Source organism: Ranitomeya variabilis, chromosome 7, assembly GCF_051348905.1.
Source record: "Ranitomeya variabilis isolate aRanVar5 chromosome 7, aRanVar5.hap1, whole genome shotgun sequence".
Taxonomy (NCBI): Eukaryota; Metazoa; Chordata; class Amphibia; order Anura; family Dendrobatidae; genus Ranitomeya; species Ranitomeya variabilis.
Window position 1 is genome coordinate 229520302 of NC_135238.1, and position 16095 is coordinate 229536396.

Genomic DNA, 16095 nt, shown 5'->3' on the forward strand with positions numbered 1-16095 from the left:
AGAGAGAGAGAGATAGATAGATAGATAGATAGATAGATAGATAGATAGATAGATAGATAGATAGATAGATAGATAGATAGATAGATAGATAGATAGATGATATAGATATTTGGTACTTACCATCGGACGAGGCAGTGGGCGATTGGAGGGAAGTCATTGTTGGTGCACAGTAAATCTTGCATGCAGACAGGGAGTGAGTCTGGGAAGAAAAAAAGTAAGAAAATCAGAAAAAAAGAATACACAAGAATAGGACAGATCAACGTCTGAGTGGATAAACTGAAGGAGGGGGAATTACACACTGCACTAAAAATGGAATGAAAGTGGGGCTAAAAATATAAATGATTTATTCTAGGAAAAAAAAAAAAAGAAACCAGAACCATTCTATTGTGAAGAATGTAAAATCCTAAAAAAAAAAAAACTAATTTGTGAAATTACTGATTTTTCCACCTTCTGCCTCCCAAACCTCTAAAAAAATAAGTTTTCCAATACATTGTATGTCCCACAAAATAAAGTAAAAAAATAAAAATGCAAAATATCTGCGTCCTTAGGGAGTTGAAAATACTTTATTCTGTGACTTTCTAGATTTTTGCAAAACCGCAAAAGCCAGCATACCCGCACAGGTGATGCTGGGAGCAGTAGTTCTGCACCAGCTGGAAAAGTTGGAGACCGCAGATGTAAAAAAAATATGAAAAATGACTCTTACTTCTATGCCAAGGCTGCCGTGCTGGGGTGATCCCATGTCAACACCTCCTGCTCTGATTTCACATTTATACAAAGCAATGGCTAACGCTATACAAGCCGGGCAGAACGTGTATACGGATGTAGACGATAAGGATTCAGGTTATGGGAAAAATTCACAATTTGTGCCCCAAAAATGGTCTCTTATGCCATCTATGTGTTTTAGACATTTTTGTAGTCTCTTGTGCTAGTGGTGTGGTCTAAGAGCAGCAGATTATCACTGGAGGACTAGTAGACCGCTGCCATGTAGTCCTCCATATTCATGAGCTATGTATAACCCTGTATAACCCCGCCCCATCATTACTGATTGGCAGATTTCTGCCTATGCACAGTGCACACAAAAAGCTGACAATCAGGGAGTTCAGTATTTCTTTGAATTCTCCCATAACAAACCAAATTGGTGTCTGAAAATGGGCATAACGCAAAGTGGGTGATTGAACGATAGAAAGTAGGTGCCAAAAGGAAGACCATCTTACTATCCAGAGCAGGTGTAATAGGAGGAGCATAGCCGCAGGCTCTCGGGCATTGTTTATCACTACCTACACTGGAATTTCATATGTTGCATAACCTCTTCATTTCTGATGCCAGGATGGGAGTGGAAGAAGAAAATGACGTCCAGGTAACTCTCTATCATTACAGGTCGCCCCCTACTGGATACACTCATTTGTTGCAGCTCAACCCAAAGATTACATAGACTGCGTGTTATCCCTGCAATAACCACCAGATGGCGCCCAGCACTGACGAGACCGTACTAGCGGGCTGCATTCAGGGCAATGGAGGCGGCACTTTTAAGCACCCACATATATATCAGAGAAACGACTTATTTCATAGGTCAGTATACATACATTATATACACCATACCTTCCACTTCATCGTTCTTTTCTTCTCTTTTGCCGGAGTCTTGTACAAAATAATGGTGTTTTATGCAGAACTTGAAGTCGGCAAATAAAACTTCATCTCCTTTCTCTTCCCAGACGCCGCTTGTGTACTCTCCCTAGAAGACAGAGCACAATATATATATATATATATATATATATATATATATATATATATACCGTATATATATATACCGTATATATATATACCGTATATATGTGTGTGTGTGTGTGTGTGTGTGTGTGTGTGTGTGTGTGTGTGTGTGTGTGTGTGTGTGTGTGTGTGTGTGTGTGTGTGTATGTAGTTTTTGTGATGCATTGGGATTTTTTTTAAGCTGTTTAGATCTATGTATACTGTACTGTGCAAAAGTGTTAGGCAGGAGTGAAGAAAGTCTGCAATGTAAAAACGCTTTCAGAAATAGAAGTGTTAATAGTTTGCATGATGGAAAAGTATCTCCTGGATTTCTCAGCATTGAGGACCCCATTAATCCTGACCAAATCCATAACTCCACGTGCTGACAATGCAGCCACAATCTTGCCGGACCCTGCACTGTGCGTCACTGCTCCTGCAGACCCTCTTTATTGTGCCGCTCTCCAGCCTCCAGGAACATTCTGCTTCTGCTACAGCCACATTGTGACTCCTCGGTCCAGAGACCTGCTGCCATTTTTCTGCACCCCAGTTCCTATGCCTTAATGCAGAGTTGGGTCACTTGACCTTGCTTCCGTGTGGAAGGTCTGGCTTTTGGTTGCACCTTGTCCACGAAGACTAATTCTGACCAGACTCCTCCATACACTAGATGGGTGTAACTGGGTCCCATTGGTTGATGCCAGTTCTGAGTTGATGGCACTGCTGGACATCTTCCGAATTCGAAGGGAAGTAATCATAACATGTCTTTCATCTGATGCACTAAGTTTCTACAGAGGACTACTACCTCCATGCTCCACAATGTTGCCCATTTCTTGTGCTTCTTCAAAAGAGCTTGATCAGCACATCATGAATCCCCCAGTCTGCTGTGAAGTCTTTCCGTGGGACAGCCCTTGGTGATGCAGTATAACTACCTTGTGTCTTGTGACATGAAACTGTCTTCAACAACCTCACCTTTGTAGCAGTTTGGTTGTTCCTCACCCAGTGTAAAGCCTCCAAAACACTTGTTTCTGTTTCACCCTCCATATAAAAATGATGATTATTATCACCTGTTTGGTATAACTGGTTACTCATACTCCCAACTATAATCCTACAAAATCCCTGATTTTGTGCAAGTGACCTAAATGACTCGATGAAGGTGACGGGCAGCCACCAAATACTGACGATTTAGATTTCTCTTTTGTTAATTCACTTTGCATTATGTTAATTGATCAAATAAATAATAACGTCTATTTTTGACAGCATTCTCATTCTGTAGCAATTTTCCACATCTTTTACACAGTACTGTATATTTCAAAGGGAGGAAAACAAACACGGCCCTACAGGCATAAAGGGGACAATCAGAAATAGCATATAGTACAGTATTTGAGTCTGGGGAGATCTGTCCGCCCAGGGGAACAAAAGAAGATTTAGTTCTCTTGAACACAAGCACAGCTCTGGAGCTCTCATCTCAGGAGACACCGAACACTGAATGAGTCCAAAGCTTCATATTTACCTTCTGGACCACACCCTGGGGGGGGATATGATCAACAACCTCCCACTCTTTGGCTGTTCACAAAAACCCAGCCCCTAACAAGGTTGACTAACCCCTCTAACCATATAGTGTGCTGGAGCATTTTTCCAAGTTCATATCACTGAGGCTTACATCCTCAGTGACACATATCTCCCCTCAAGTATTTTACCAGTGACCTTCTTACACTCTGTAAAGGACCAGGCAATTTTTTGTTTTCACTTCACCTTCTTCTAAAAGCCATAACTTTCTCCCACAAACACAGCCGTATGAGGGCTTGATTTTGGTGGGACGAGTTGTAATCTTCAATGACAACATTCATTTTATCATTTAATGTACTGGAAAAAAAAGGTTTAAAAAAATTCCAAGTGTAATGAAATGGTGAAAGAAAAACACAATTCTGCTACTGTTTTTGAGTTGCCACCGCTGCTCCTGGTATCTGCTATTGTCTGCAGCGTTAATGGCATTTTGACGGCGCTGCAGCCAATAATTGAGCTCAGCAGATCCACCAGAGATTATGGCTCAGGCCACTGAGCTCACTGATGTAACGTCAGTGCTGTGGATAACAGCAGACACCATGAGAGTGGCGGAGATTCAGTGCTGGACCTGGGGAGGGTGAGAAAAGTGAGGGGGGGGCGGTTGTTTGTTTTTTACTACTAATGGAGCTTAAAGGGAAAAAAAATCTGATATGGGACAACCCCTTCAAGTAGTGAAAAAAAATCAAAAGTTTGCAAAACAAACATTTTTATTTATATTATGAGACCCATCATTTTTTTATTTTTCCATTTCTGGGCTTCTGTGATGACTTTTTTGTGTGTGTGTGATGACCTGATGTTCCCATTTTGGGGTACATACTCTGATCACTTTCTAATGATTTTTTCAGTGAAAAAAAAAACAAAATTTAGATGTATCTTATCTTTACAATTTCATAGATTGGACTTTCATGGACACAGCGACACCAGACATGTTATTTATATTATCCAGTTCTTTCTTATTAATGGAGGAAAAGAGGGTGATTACAATGTATATACACTGTTCAATACATAAAGGGAACACTTAAACAACACAATGTAACTCCAAGTCAATCACTCTTCTGTGAAACCCGGCTGTCCAGTTATGAAGCGAAACACTGATTGTGAATCAATTTATCCTGCTGTTGTGCAAATGGAACAGACAACAGGTAGAAATAATCGGCAATTAGCAAGACAACCCCTATAAAAGAGTGGTTCTGCAGAGGATGACCACAGACCATCTCTCTGTTCTCATCCTTTTTGGCAGTGGCTTTGGTCACTTTTGCATTTTGTCATTGCTCTCACCTCTAGAGGTAATGTACAGTAGCATGAGGCGGTGTCTACAACCCACAGAAGTTGCTCAGGTACGTCAACTCATCCAGAATGGTACATCAATGCGAGCTGTGGCATCAAGGGTAGCTGTGCCTTTCAATAAAGTGTCCAGAGCATGGAGCAGATACTAGGAGACAGGCCAGTACACCAGGATACGTGGAGGGGCCATAGGAGGGCAATAACCCAGCAGCAGGACCGCTACCTTCTCCTTTGTGCAAGAAGGAACTCCAGCAGGCCACTAACACCAATGTGTCTATTCAAACTGTCAGAAACAGACTCCATGAGGATGGTCAGAGGGCCCAATGTCCAGAAGTGGGTATTGTGCTTACAGCCCCACACCGTGCAGGACGCTTGGCATTTGCCACAGAACACCGGGATTGGCAAATTCGCCACTGGCGCCCTGTGCTCTTCACAGATGAAAGCAGTTTCACACTGAGCACATGTGACAGACGTGACAGAGTCTAGAGATGCTGTGGAGAACAATCTGCTGCCTGCAACATCCTTCAGCATGACAGGTTTGTCACTGGGTCACTAATGGTGTGGGGTGGCATTTCTTCGGAGGGTCGCACAGCCCTCCATGTGCTCGCCAGAGATAGCCTGACTGCTATTAGATACCAGGATTAGACCCTCAGACCCCTTGTGAGACCATATGCTGGTGCGGTTGGCCCTGGGTTCCTCCTAATGCAGGACAATGCCAGACCTCATGTGGCTGGAGTTTGTCAGCAGTTCCTGCAGAATGAAGGCATTGAAGCTATGGACTGGCCCACCCGTTCCCCAGACATGAATCCAATCGAACACATCTGGGACATCATGTCTCGCTCCATCTACAAACACCACGCTGCACCACAGACTGTCCAGGAGCTGTCTGATGCTTTAGTCCAGGTCTGGGAGGAGATCCCTCAGGAGACCATCCGCCGCCTCATCAGGAGCATGCCCAGGCATTGTAGGGAGGTCATACAGGCACGTGGAAGCCACACACACTACTGAGCATCATTTCCTTGTCTTGAGGCATTTCCACTGATGTTGGATCAGCCTGTAATTTGATTTTACACTTTGATTTTGAGTATCACTGCAAATCCAGATCTCCATGGGATATTAATTTTGATTTACATTGATAATTTTTTTGTTTTATTGTTCTCAACACATTCCACTATATAATGAATAAAGATTTGCAACTGGAATATTTCATTCAGTGATATCTAGGATGTGGGATTTTCTTGTTCCCTTTATTTTTTTGAGCAGTTTATTGTTTGTTAATATTTTCACATAAATAACAAACAAACTTTTTTTTACTTTATTTTTTTATGTGATTCTCTGATAGTATTGCAGTATATAGTGCAAATCTCGGGTCTCTTAAGAAGCTCATCTGTGGCTGATTTTCACAGGAGTACCAAGATGGCAGCGACGGGGGCTTTCAGAAGGTTCCGGACGCCATGTTAATCCATTGGAACCCCTGGGTGTACGGTATATATCACATGGTTGGGGAGAGGGCGATGGGAAATAATGCAGCTCACAGATTGACCATCTAAATAGTTAACAGCGATCAGAGCTGGGCTCCCGCCACTGCTGTTAGACATAGATGCTGGCTATGTAATATGTACCGCATATGCACCGTGTGGGATGGAAGCTTGGTTTCTGCGCTCTCTGACCACATGCAGTGGTTTTACCCTGTATGCTTGCGCTATATTTCATGCTATGGACCTTGGACTCACCTTCTCCGGGGTCTTTTTGGTGGACACTCCTATCAGCTTCCAGTCATTCAGTACTTCTTCGACTTTTGAAATAAACCTGAGATTACAGAAAAAGTTAAGAGAAAATAAAGCCTACCTATAGATTCAGAAAACTTTTAAACTGTCAGAAGTTTAGATCCAAGTTTAAGATCTGAGAGCCAAGACCCCCAATAATGGATGAAATAAGGGGGAAAAGTGCTCAGATGAACATGAAATGTAGTGTGAAGTTTATTCAGACTAAAGCCCCCGTCACACTAAAGCCCCCGTCACACTAAGCGAGATCGCTAGCGAGATCGCTGCTGAGTCACAAGTTTCGTGACGCAACAGCGACCTCAGTAGCGATCTCGCTTTGTGTGACACGTAGCAGCGACCAGGCCCCTGCTGTGAGATCGCTGGTCGTGTCGGAATGGCCTGGACCTTTTTTTGATCGTTGAGGTCCCGCTGGGTAGCACACATCGCTGTGTTTGACACCTTACCAACGACCTCGTTGACGACTCAGACACTGAATCGTCATAATAGCTCCCATGTGAGATCGTTGTACAGGTCGCTACAGGTCGCTGGTGAGATGTCAAACAGTGAGATCGCAGCTGCGATCGTTAGTAAGATCTCACTGTTTGACATCTCACCAGCGACCACATAGCGACGCAGCAACGATCCCTGACAGGTCGTATCGTTGTCGGGATCGCTTTAGCGTCGCTAAGTGAGACGGGGCCTTAATTTAGGGGAACCTAAACTTTTATTTGTTTGGATTAGTCATGCAGATACTGAGAACACTCACGCCTGATAATAAAGAATTACTATTTACACTCTTGGAAACACGATCAGTCTTCATTTTTAAATTTTTGTCCCTTCTTCCTTGTCTACCAAGAGCCAGAAATATTTTAGTTATTTTTCCTTTTTTTTTTTTTTCATGGGATGAGCAGCAGTATTGAATGACTCCATTCACTTCGTATTTATTGTACTAAAAAACAGAGGAAAAAGTCCAGGTGGGGTAAAACTGATAAAAATAACGCAAATTACGACATGTTTTTTTTTTTTGTTAATGTTGTAGTTCAATCGCAGCCGTTACTCTCGGGTGCCGACTGAATAACAACACCTAAAGCCGTGCTGTGAGTATGCACGCCCGCCATAGATGTAGGATGGAAGTCAATAAAGGGTTAAAAAACCTGTCTGCAAAACTATGCTGCGCTAACCACACAAGCAGTGTGACAATACAAAAACCCTCTTTAGAGAGGAAGAGAATGGTGCCACCTAGTAAAAATCACAATCCTAAAAGCAAATATCGACCCTTTAACCTCTCTCCGATCTATGACGCCTCATTATTTCATAGAGTGGGTGCAGATGTATAGAGCGGGCTCAGGAGCAGAGGCCGCTTCATACTGTGAAGCTACCGGCTGTTTTATACAGCAATCACCTACCTCTAAAAGGAAAAACTGGAGCAAGCTCTGATCGCTGCTGTTAACCCCATAAATGTCACTGGCCGGCAGCTGCATTGAAGTGGTGTGAGAAAGATGGGGCCTGGCCCTCACTGTGTCGCAATTATGGGGTGCTGATGGGTTGCCTTTGCAGCAAGGAGCTTGCTAAAGGCGCCCTTGGCTACTGCTCGTATTTTAGGAGACTATATACTGCAATACTGTGATCAAACGATTGCAGAATCAGCTCCCTTATGAAAGTAGAGATACAATTTTTTACTTTTTTTTAAGTTTTCAAAAATATAAAAACTACAAATTTAAATCACCCCTCTGTATCCCCATTTAAAATAAAAAAATAAATATATTCAGCATCCCTGTGTCTGTAAAAGTCTGATGTACAAAAATGTGAAAATTTTCTAACCTATACTGATGAATGCTGAAAATCAAAAAAAAAAAAAAATCAAAGTAACAAAATTGCCATTTTTTTATTGCAACATTTCTCCAACAAAAAAAATCTCAATAAAAAGTAATGAAAATAATGTATGTATGCCATAGGGGTTGTATGTTTGGAATTAAAAAAGTCAGCTTACCATGCAGAAAAGAAGCCCTAACAGCACCAGCGACGGAAAAGTAAAGTTATGGGTCTCAGAAGACAATGAGAGAAAAATTGAGTCAAAAAAATGAAAACTAGTCCAGCTCCTAAGGGGTTAAAGGGCCTAATCAAATGACTGAGAATATACAGCCAAATCGGAATCTCCACTTGCAGACAGCTGTTTCGGGGTTTCTTGTTCCTCATCATTGCACAGTTGGAGACCGGGTGGCTGACATTGTGACAAGACCCATGATTCTAGAAAATCTGGTTTAGCATGTCTGCAGCTGAGGGTTTGCATCAATTATATCCAGTCTCAACCAAGCTTTGTAACCAATAGTCTTGACTCCAGGCAGATAGATTCCACCTGCACTGATACATTGTAACAAACTATGTAAACCATAGTGAGGCTTGTGCTGTTGATGTGGTTATCTGACCCAGTGTTGACCACGCTGGATGGAATTGTAACAAATCATCAGCTGTAAGAAACATGACAAGCAGAAATCCTGGAAATAGAAGCGGAAATACATATACTGGGATGTTTAATTGTCTATTTCATCACATCAGGCCATGCTGGGAGTTGTAGTGCTCCCATATTTGTATATGCAGATAAGCTTCCACTATGTACAAGGGTGAAGTCTGCAGCGAGGACTCACCTCTCCCACTCAGAGGCCGTCGTGAAGTCGGTGATCTCAAAGACCTCGGACTCGGGCTGTAATAGAAAGAGACTGTAGTGTTATATGGAGTACGGGGGCAGGAAAAAGAGACGAGAGAACAGGAAAGTGTCCAGCATCCGTACCCAGGGTATATACTGCACAGATAAGGGCTGCACCATATACATACAGGGATACAGTATATACAGGGTGTACGGCGCATACATACAGCATGTACAACATATACATACAGGGTGTAGGGCGTATACATACAGGGTGTACTGTGTATACAGGGTGTACTGTGCATACATACAGGGTATACGGCGTATACAGGGTGTACTGCGTATACAGGGTGTACTGTGTATACAGGGTGTACGGTGTATACATACAGGGTGTACTGTGTATACAGGGTGTACGGCATGGTGTACAGTTTATACAGGGTGTACGGTGTATACTTACAGGGTGTATATGTACAGGGAGTACGGTGTATACCTACAGGGTGTATATGTACAGGGAGTACGGTATATACATACAGGGTGTATATGTACAGGGTGTCCGGTGTATACATACAGGGTGTACGGTGCATACATACAGGGTGTACGGTGCATACATACAGGGTGTACATACAGGGTGTACGGTGTATACAGACAGGGTGTACGGTGTATACAGACAGGGTGTACGGTGTATACAGACAGGGTGTACGGTGTATACAGACAGGGTGTACGGTGTATACAGACAGGTGTACCATATACACAGAGTGTACGGTATATACAGGGTGTATGGTGTATACATACAGGGTGTACGGTATATACATGGTGTACTGTATACACATACAGGGTGTACTGTACATACAGGGTGTACGGTGTATACATACAGGGTGTACGGTGTATACATACAGGGTGTACGGTGTATACATACAGGGTGTACGGTGTATACATACAGGGTGTACGGTGTATACATACAGGGTGTACGGTGTATACATACAGGGTGTACGGTGTATACATACAGGGTGTACGGTGTATACATACAGGGTGTACGGTGTATACATACAGGGTGTACGGTGTATACATACAGGGTGTACCATATACACAGAGTGTACGGTATATACAGGGTGTACGGTGTATACTTACAGGGTGTACCATATACACAGAGTGTACGGTATATACAGGGTGTATGGTGTATAAATACAGGGTGTACGGTATATACATGGTGTACTGTATATACAGGGTGTATGGTGTATACATACAGGGTGTACGGTACATACAGGGTGTACGGTACATACATACAGGGTGTACGGTGCATACATACAGGGTGTACGGTGCATACATACAGGGTGTACGGTATATACAGCGTGTACGGTATATATAGGGTGTACGGTATATACAGGGAGTACGGTGTATACATACAGGGTGTACGGATTATACTGGGTGTACGGTGTATACTTACAGGGTGTACGGTGTATACTTACAGGGTGTACGGTGTATACATACAGGGTGTACCATATACACAGAGTGTACGGTATATACAGGGTGAACGGTACATACAGGGTGTACGGTGTATACATACAGGGTGTACGGTGTATACATACAGGGTGTACGGTGTATACAGACAGGGTGTACGGTGTATACAGACAGGGTGTACGGTGTATACAGACAGGGTGTACGGTGTATACAGACAGGGTGTACGGTGTATACAGACAGGTGTACCATATACACAGAGTGTACGGTATATACAGGGTGTATGGTGTATACATACAGGGTGTACGGTATATACATGGTGTACTGTATACACATACAGGGTGTACTGTACATACAGGGTGTACGGTGTATACATACAGGGTGTACGGTGTATACATACAGGGTGTACGGTGTACACATACACGGTGTACGGTGTGTACATACAGGGTGTACGGTGTGTACATACAGGGTGTACGGTGTGTACATACAGGGTGTACGGTGTATACAGGGTGCACGGTGTATACATACAGGGTGTACGGTGTATATATACAGGGTGTACACAGGGTGCACGGTATATACATACAGGGTGTACGGTGTATACATACAGGGTGTACGGTGTATACATACAGGGTGTACGGTGTATACATACAGGGTGCACGGTGTATACATACAGGGTGCACGGTGTATACATACAGGGTGCACGGTGTATACATACAGGGTGTACGGTGTATACATACAGGGTGTACGGTGTATACATACAGGGTGTACGGTGTATACATACAGGGTGTACGGTGTATACATACAGGGTGTACGGTGTATACATACAGGGTGTACGGTGTATACATACAGGGTGTACGGTGTATACATACAGGGTGTACGGTGTATACATACAGGGTGTACGGTTTATATTTACAGGGTGTACGGTGTATACATACAGGGTGTACCATATACACAGAGTGTACGGTATATACAGGGTGAACGGTACATACAGGGTGTACAGTGTATACATACAGGGTGTACGGTGTATACATACAGGGTGTACACAGGGTGCACGGTATATACATACAGGGTGCACGGTATACACATACAGGGTGTACGGTGTACACATACAGGGTGTACGGTGTACACATACAGGGTGTACGGTGTACACATACAGGGTGTACGGTGTACACATACAGGGTGTACGGTGTACACATACAGGGTGTACGGTGTACACATACAGGGTGTACGGTGTACACATACAGGGTGTACGGTGTACACATACAGGGTGTACGGTGTACACATACAGGGTGTACGGTGTACACATACAGGGTGTACGGTGTACACATACAGGGTGTACGGTGTACACATACAGGGTGTACGGTGTACACATACAGGGTGTACGGTGTACACATACAGGGTGTACGGTGTACACATACAGGGTGTACGGTGTACACATACAGGGTGTACGGTGTACACATACAGGGTGTACGGTGTACACATACAGGGTGTACGGTGTACACATACAGGGTGTACGGTGTACACATACAGGGTGTACGGTGTACACATACAGGGTGTACGGTGTACACATACAGGGTGTACGGTGTACACATACAGGGTGTACGGTGTACACATACAGGGTGTACGGTGTACACATACAGGGTGTACGGTGTGTACATACAGGGTGTACGGTGTGTACATACAGGGTGTACGGTGTATACATACAGGGTGTACGGTGTATACATACAGGGTGTACGGTGTATACATACAGGGTGTACACAGGGTGCACGGTGTATACATACAGGGTGTACACAGGGTGCACGGTGTATACATACAGGGTGTACGGTGTATACATACAGGGTGTACGGTGTATACATACAGGGTGTACGGTGTATACATACAGGGTGTACGGTGTATACATACAGGGTGTACGGTGTATACATACAGGGTGTACGGTGTATACATACAGGGTGTACGGTGTATACATACAGGGTGTACGGTGTATACATACAGGGTGTACGGTGTATACATACAGGGTGTACGGTGTATACATACAGGGTGTACGGTGTATACATACAGGGTGTACGGTTTATATTTACAGGGTGTACGGTGTATACATACAGGGTGTACCATATACACAGAGTGTACGGTATATACAGGGTGAACGGTACATACAGGGTGTACAGTGTATACATACAGGGTGTACACAGGGTGCACGGTATATACATACAGGGTGCACGGTATATACATACAGGGTGCACGGTGTACACATACAGGGTGTACGGTGTACACATACAGGGTGTACGGTGTACACATACAGGGTGTACGGTGTACACATACAGGGTGTACGGTGTACACATACAGGGTGTACGGTGTACACATACAGGGTGTACGGTGTACACATACAGGGTGTACGGTGTACACATACAGGGTGTACGGTGTACACATACAGGGTGTACGGTGTACACATACAGGGTGTACGGTGTACACATACAGGGTGTACGGTGTACACATACAGGGTGTACGGTGTACACATACAGGGTGTACGGTGTACACATACAGGGTGTACGGTGTACACATACAGGGTGTACGGTGTACACATACAGGGTGTACGGTGTGTACATACAGGGTGTACGGTGTATACAGGGTGCACGGTGTATACATACAGGGTGTACGGTGTATACATACAGGGTGTACACAGGGTGCACGGTATATACATACAGGGTGTACGGTGTACACATACAGGGTGTACGGTGTACACATACAGGGTGTACGGTGTACACATACAGGGTGTACGGTGTACACATACAGGGTGTACGGTGTACACATACAGGGTGTACGGTGTACACATACAGGGTGTACGGTGTACACATACAGGGTGTACACAGGGTGCACGGTGTATACATACAGGGTGTACGGTGTATACATACAGGGTGTACGGTGTGTACATACAGGGTGTACTGTGTGTACATACAGGGTGTACGGTGTGTACATACAGGGTGTACGGTGTGTACATACAGGGTGTACGGTGTGTACATACAGGGTGTACGGTGTGTACATACAGGGTGTACGGTGTGTACATACAGGGTGTACGGTGTGTACATACAGGGTGTACGGTGTGTACATACAGGGTGTACGGTGTATACAGGGTGCACGGTGTATACATACAGGGTGTACGGTGTATACATACAGGGTGTACGGTGTATACATACAGGGTGTACGGTGTATACATACAGGGTGTACGGTGTACACATACAGGGTGTACGGTGTACACATACAGGGTGTACGGTGTACACATACAGGGTGTACGGTGTACACATACAGGGTGTACGGTGTACACATACAGGGTGTACGGTGTACACATACAGGGTGTACGGTGTACACATACAGGGTGTACGGTGTACACATACAGGGTGTACGGTGTACACATACAGGGTGTACGGTGTACACATACAGGGTGTACGGTGTACACATACAGGGTGTACGGTGTACACATACAGGGTGTACGGTGTATACATACAGGGTGTACGGTGTGTACATACAGGGTGTACAGTGTGTACATACAGGGTGTACGGTGTATACATACAGGGTGTACGGTGTATACATACAGGGTGTACACAGGGTGCACGGTGTATACATACAGGGTGTACACAGGGTGCACGGTGTATACATACAGGGTGTACGGTGTATACATACAGGGTGTACGGTGTATACATACAGGGTGTACGGTGTATACATACAGGGTGTACGGTGTATACATACAGGGTGTACGGTGTATACATACAGGGTGTACGGTGTATACATACAGGGTGTACGGTGTATACATACAGGGTGTACGGTGTATACATACAGGGTGTACGGTGTATACATACAGGGTGTACGGTGTATACATACAGGGTGTACGGTGTATACATACAGGGTGTACGGTGTATACATACAGGGTGTACGGTGTATACATACAGGGTGTACGGTGTATACATACAGGGTGTACGGTGTATACATACAGGGTGTACGGTGTATACATACAGGGTGTACGGTGTATACATACAGGGTGTACGGTGTATACATACAGGGTGTACGGTGTATACATACAGGGTGTACGGTTTATATTTACAGGGTGTACGGTGTATACATACAGGGTGTACCATATACACAGAGTGTACGGTATATACAGGGTGAACGGTACATACAGGGTGTACAGTGTATACATACAGGGTGTACACAGGGTGCACGGTATATACATACAGGGTGCACGGTATATACATACAGGGTGTACGGTGTACACATACAGGGTGTACGGTGTACACATACAGGGTGTACGGTGTACACATACAGGGTGTACGGTGTACACATACAGGGTGTACGGTGTACACATACAGGGTGTACGGTGTACACATACAGGGTGTACGGTGTACACATACAGGGTGTACGGTGTACACATACAGGGTGTACGGTGTACACATACAGGGTGTACGGTGTATACATACAGGGTGTACGGTGTATACATACAGGGTGTACACAGGGTGCACGGTATATACATACAGGGTGTACGGTGTACACATACAGGGTGTACGGTGTACACATACAGGGTGTACGGTGTACACATACAGGGTGTACGGTGTACACATACAGGGTGTACGGTGTACACATACAGGGTGTACACAGGGTGCACGGTGTATACATACAGGGTGTACGGTGTACACATACAGGGTGTACGGTGTACACATACAGGGTGTACGGTGTACACATACAGGGTGTACGGTGTACACATACAGGGTGTACGGTGTACACATACAGGGTGTACGGTGTACACATACAGGGTGTACGGTGTACACATACAGGGTGTACGGTGTACACATACAGGGTGTACGGTGTACACATACAGGGTGTACGGTGTACACATACAGGGTGTACGGTGTACACATACAGGGTGTACGGTGTACACATACAGGGTGTACGGTGTACACATACAGGGTGTACGGTGTATACATACAGGGTGTACGGTGTATACATACAGGGTGTACGGTGTATACAGGGTGTACGGTGTATACAGGGTGCACGGTGTATACATATTTAGGGGATACATTATACACGTTTTGCATACAGGGGCCGCACTCGTGACTGAACACACCGCACTCACAGTCACACTCACACTCACACCCCGGCAGTGACAGATGACAGGAGCCGCTGTACTCACATCACTGTCCGCCGCCATCGTGGAAACTGGTGACGTCAGCGGTGCATGCCGGGAAGCCGGAAGTGGAGCGAAACGGCCGTAACCCTGAGAGCGGCCGCAGGACGGCGGGGAGCGGACACCGGGGACGGCGGGGAGCGGACACCGGGGACGGCGGGGAGACTGCGGCCCGGGGTCTGTGTGCGGAATAGACCATCTAGGGCTCTGTAATTATCGGCTGTAACCGGCTAAATGTCACACAGCAACGAGAGTGACCGGTGACATGGACAGTTGTTAACCCTTCACACTGCGGGGGATTGGGAACTATTGCCTTTTGTGAACAATAAAGACGAAGCTGCGAGAAGGAGCTTCATGGGCGTACATAGAAGTCATGGGATCCCCACTAGGGGGAGCTCCCTGTATACAGAGATACATGATAAGATCCTGTCTGCAGCCACCACTAGGGGGAGCTCCCTGTATACAGAGATACA

The 16095-nt window shown here is 44.9% G+C and overlaps 1 protein-coding gene across 2 annotated transcripts in view; it reads right to left on the reverse strand.

The window, feature by feature from the left end:
* RAB3GAP1 (RAB3 GTPase activating protein catalytic subunit 1) overlaps positions 1-15803 on the reverse strand; it is a 114069-nt gene extending 98266 nt beyond the window's left edge. Inside the window, exons 1-5 of one of the 2 annotated variants that reach the window (XM_077273071.1) lie at positions 15629-15803; positions 8999-9054; positions 6324-6399; positions 1600-1732; positions 121-199 (exon numbers count right to left, since the gene is read on the reverse strand). In XM_077273071.1, the coding sequence (XP_077129186.1) occupies positions 121-199; positions 1600-1732; positions 6324-6399; positions 8999-9054; positions 15629-15646 (362 nt within the window). In that variant the 5' untranslated portion in view covers positions 15647-15803. The remainder of the gene's footprint in view (positions 1-120; positions 200-1599; positions 1733-6323; positions 6400-8998; positions 9055-15628) is intronic. The other variant, XM_077273070.1, reaches the window with a different exon arrangement.
* Between the last annotated feature and the right edge of the window lie 292 nt (positions 15804-16095).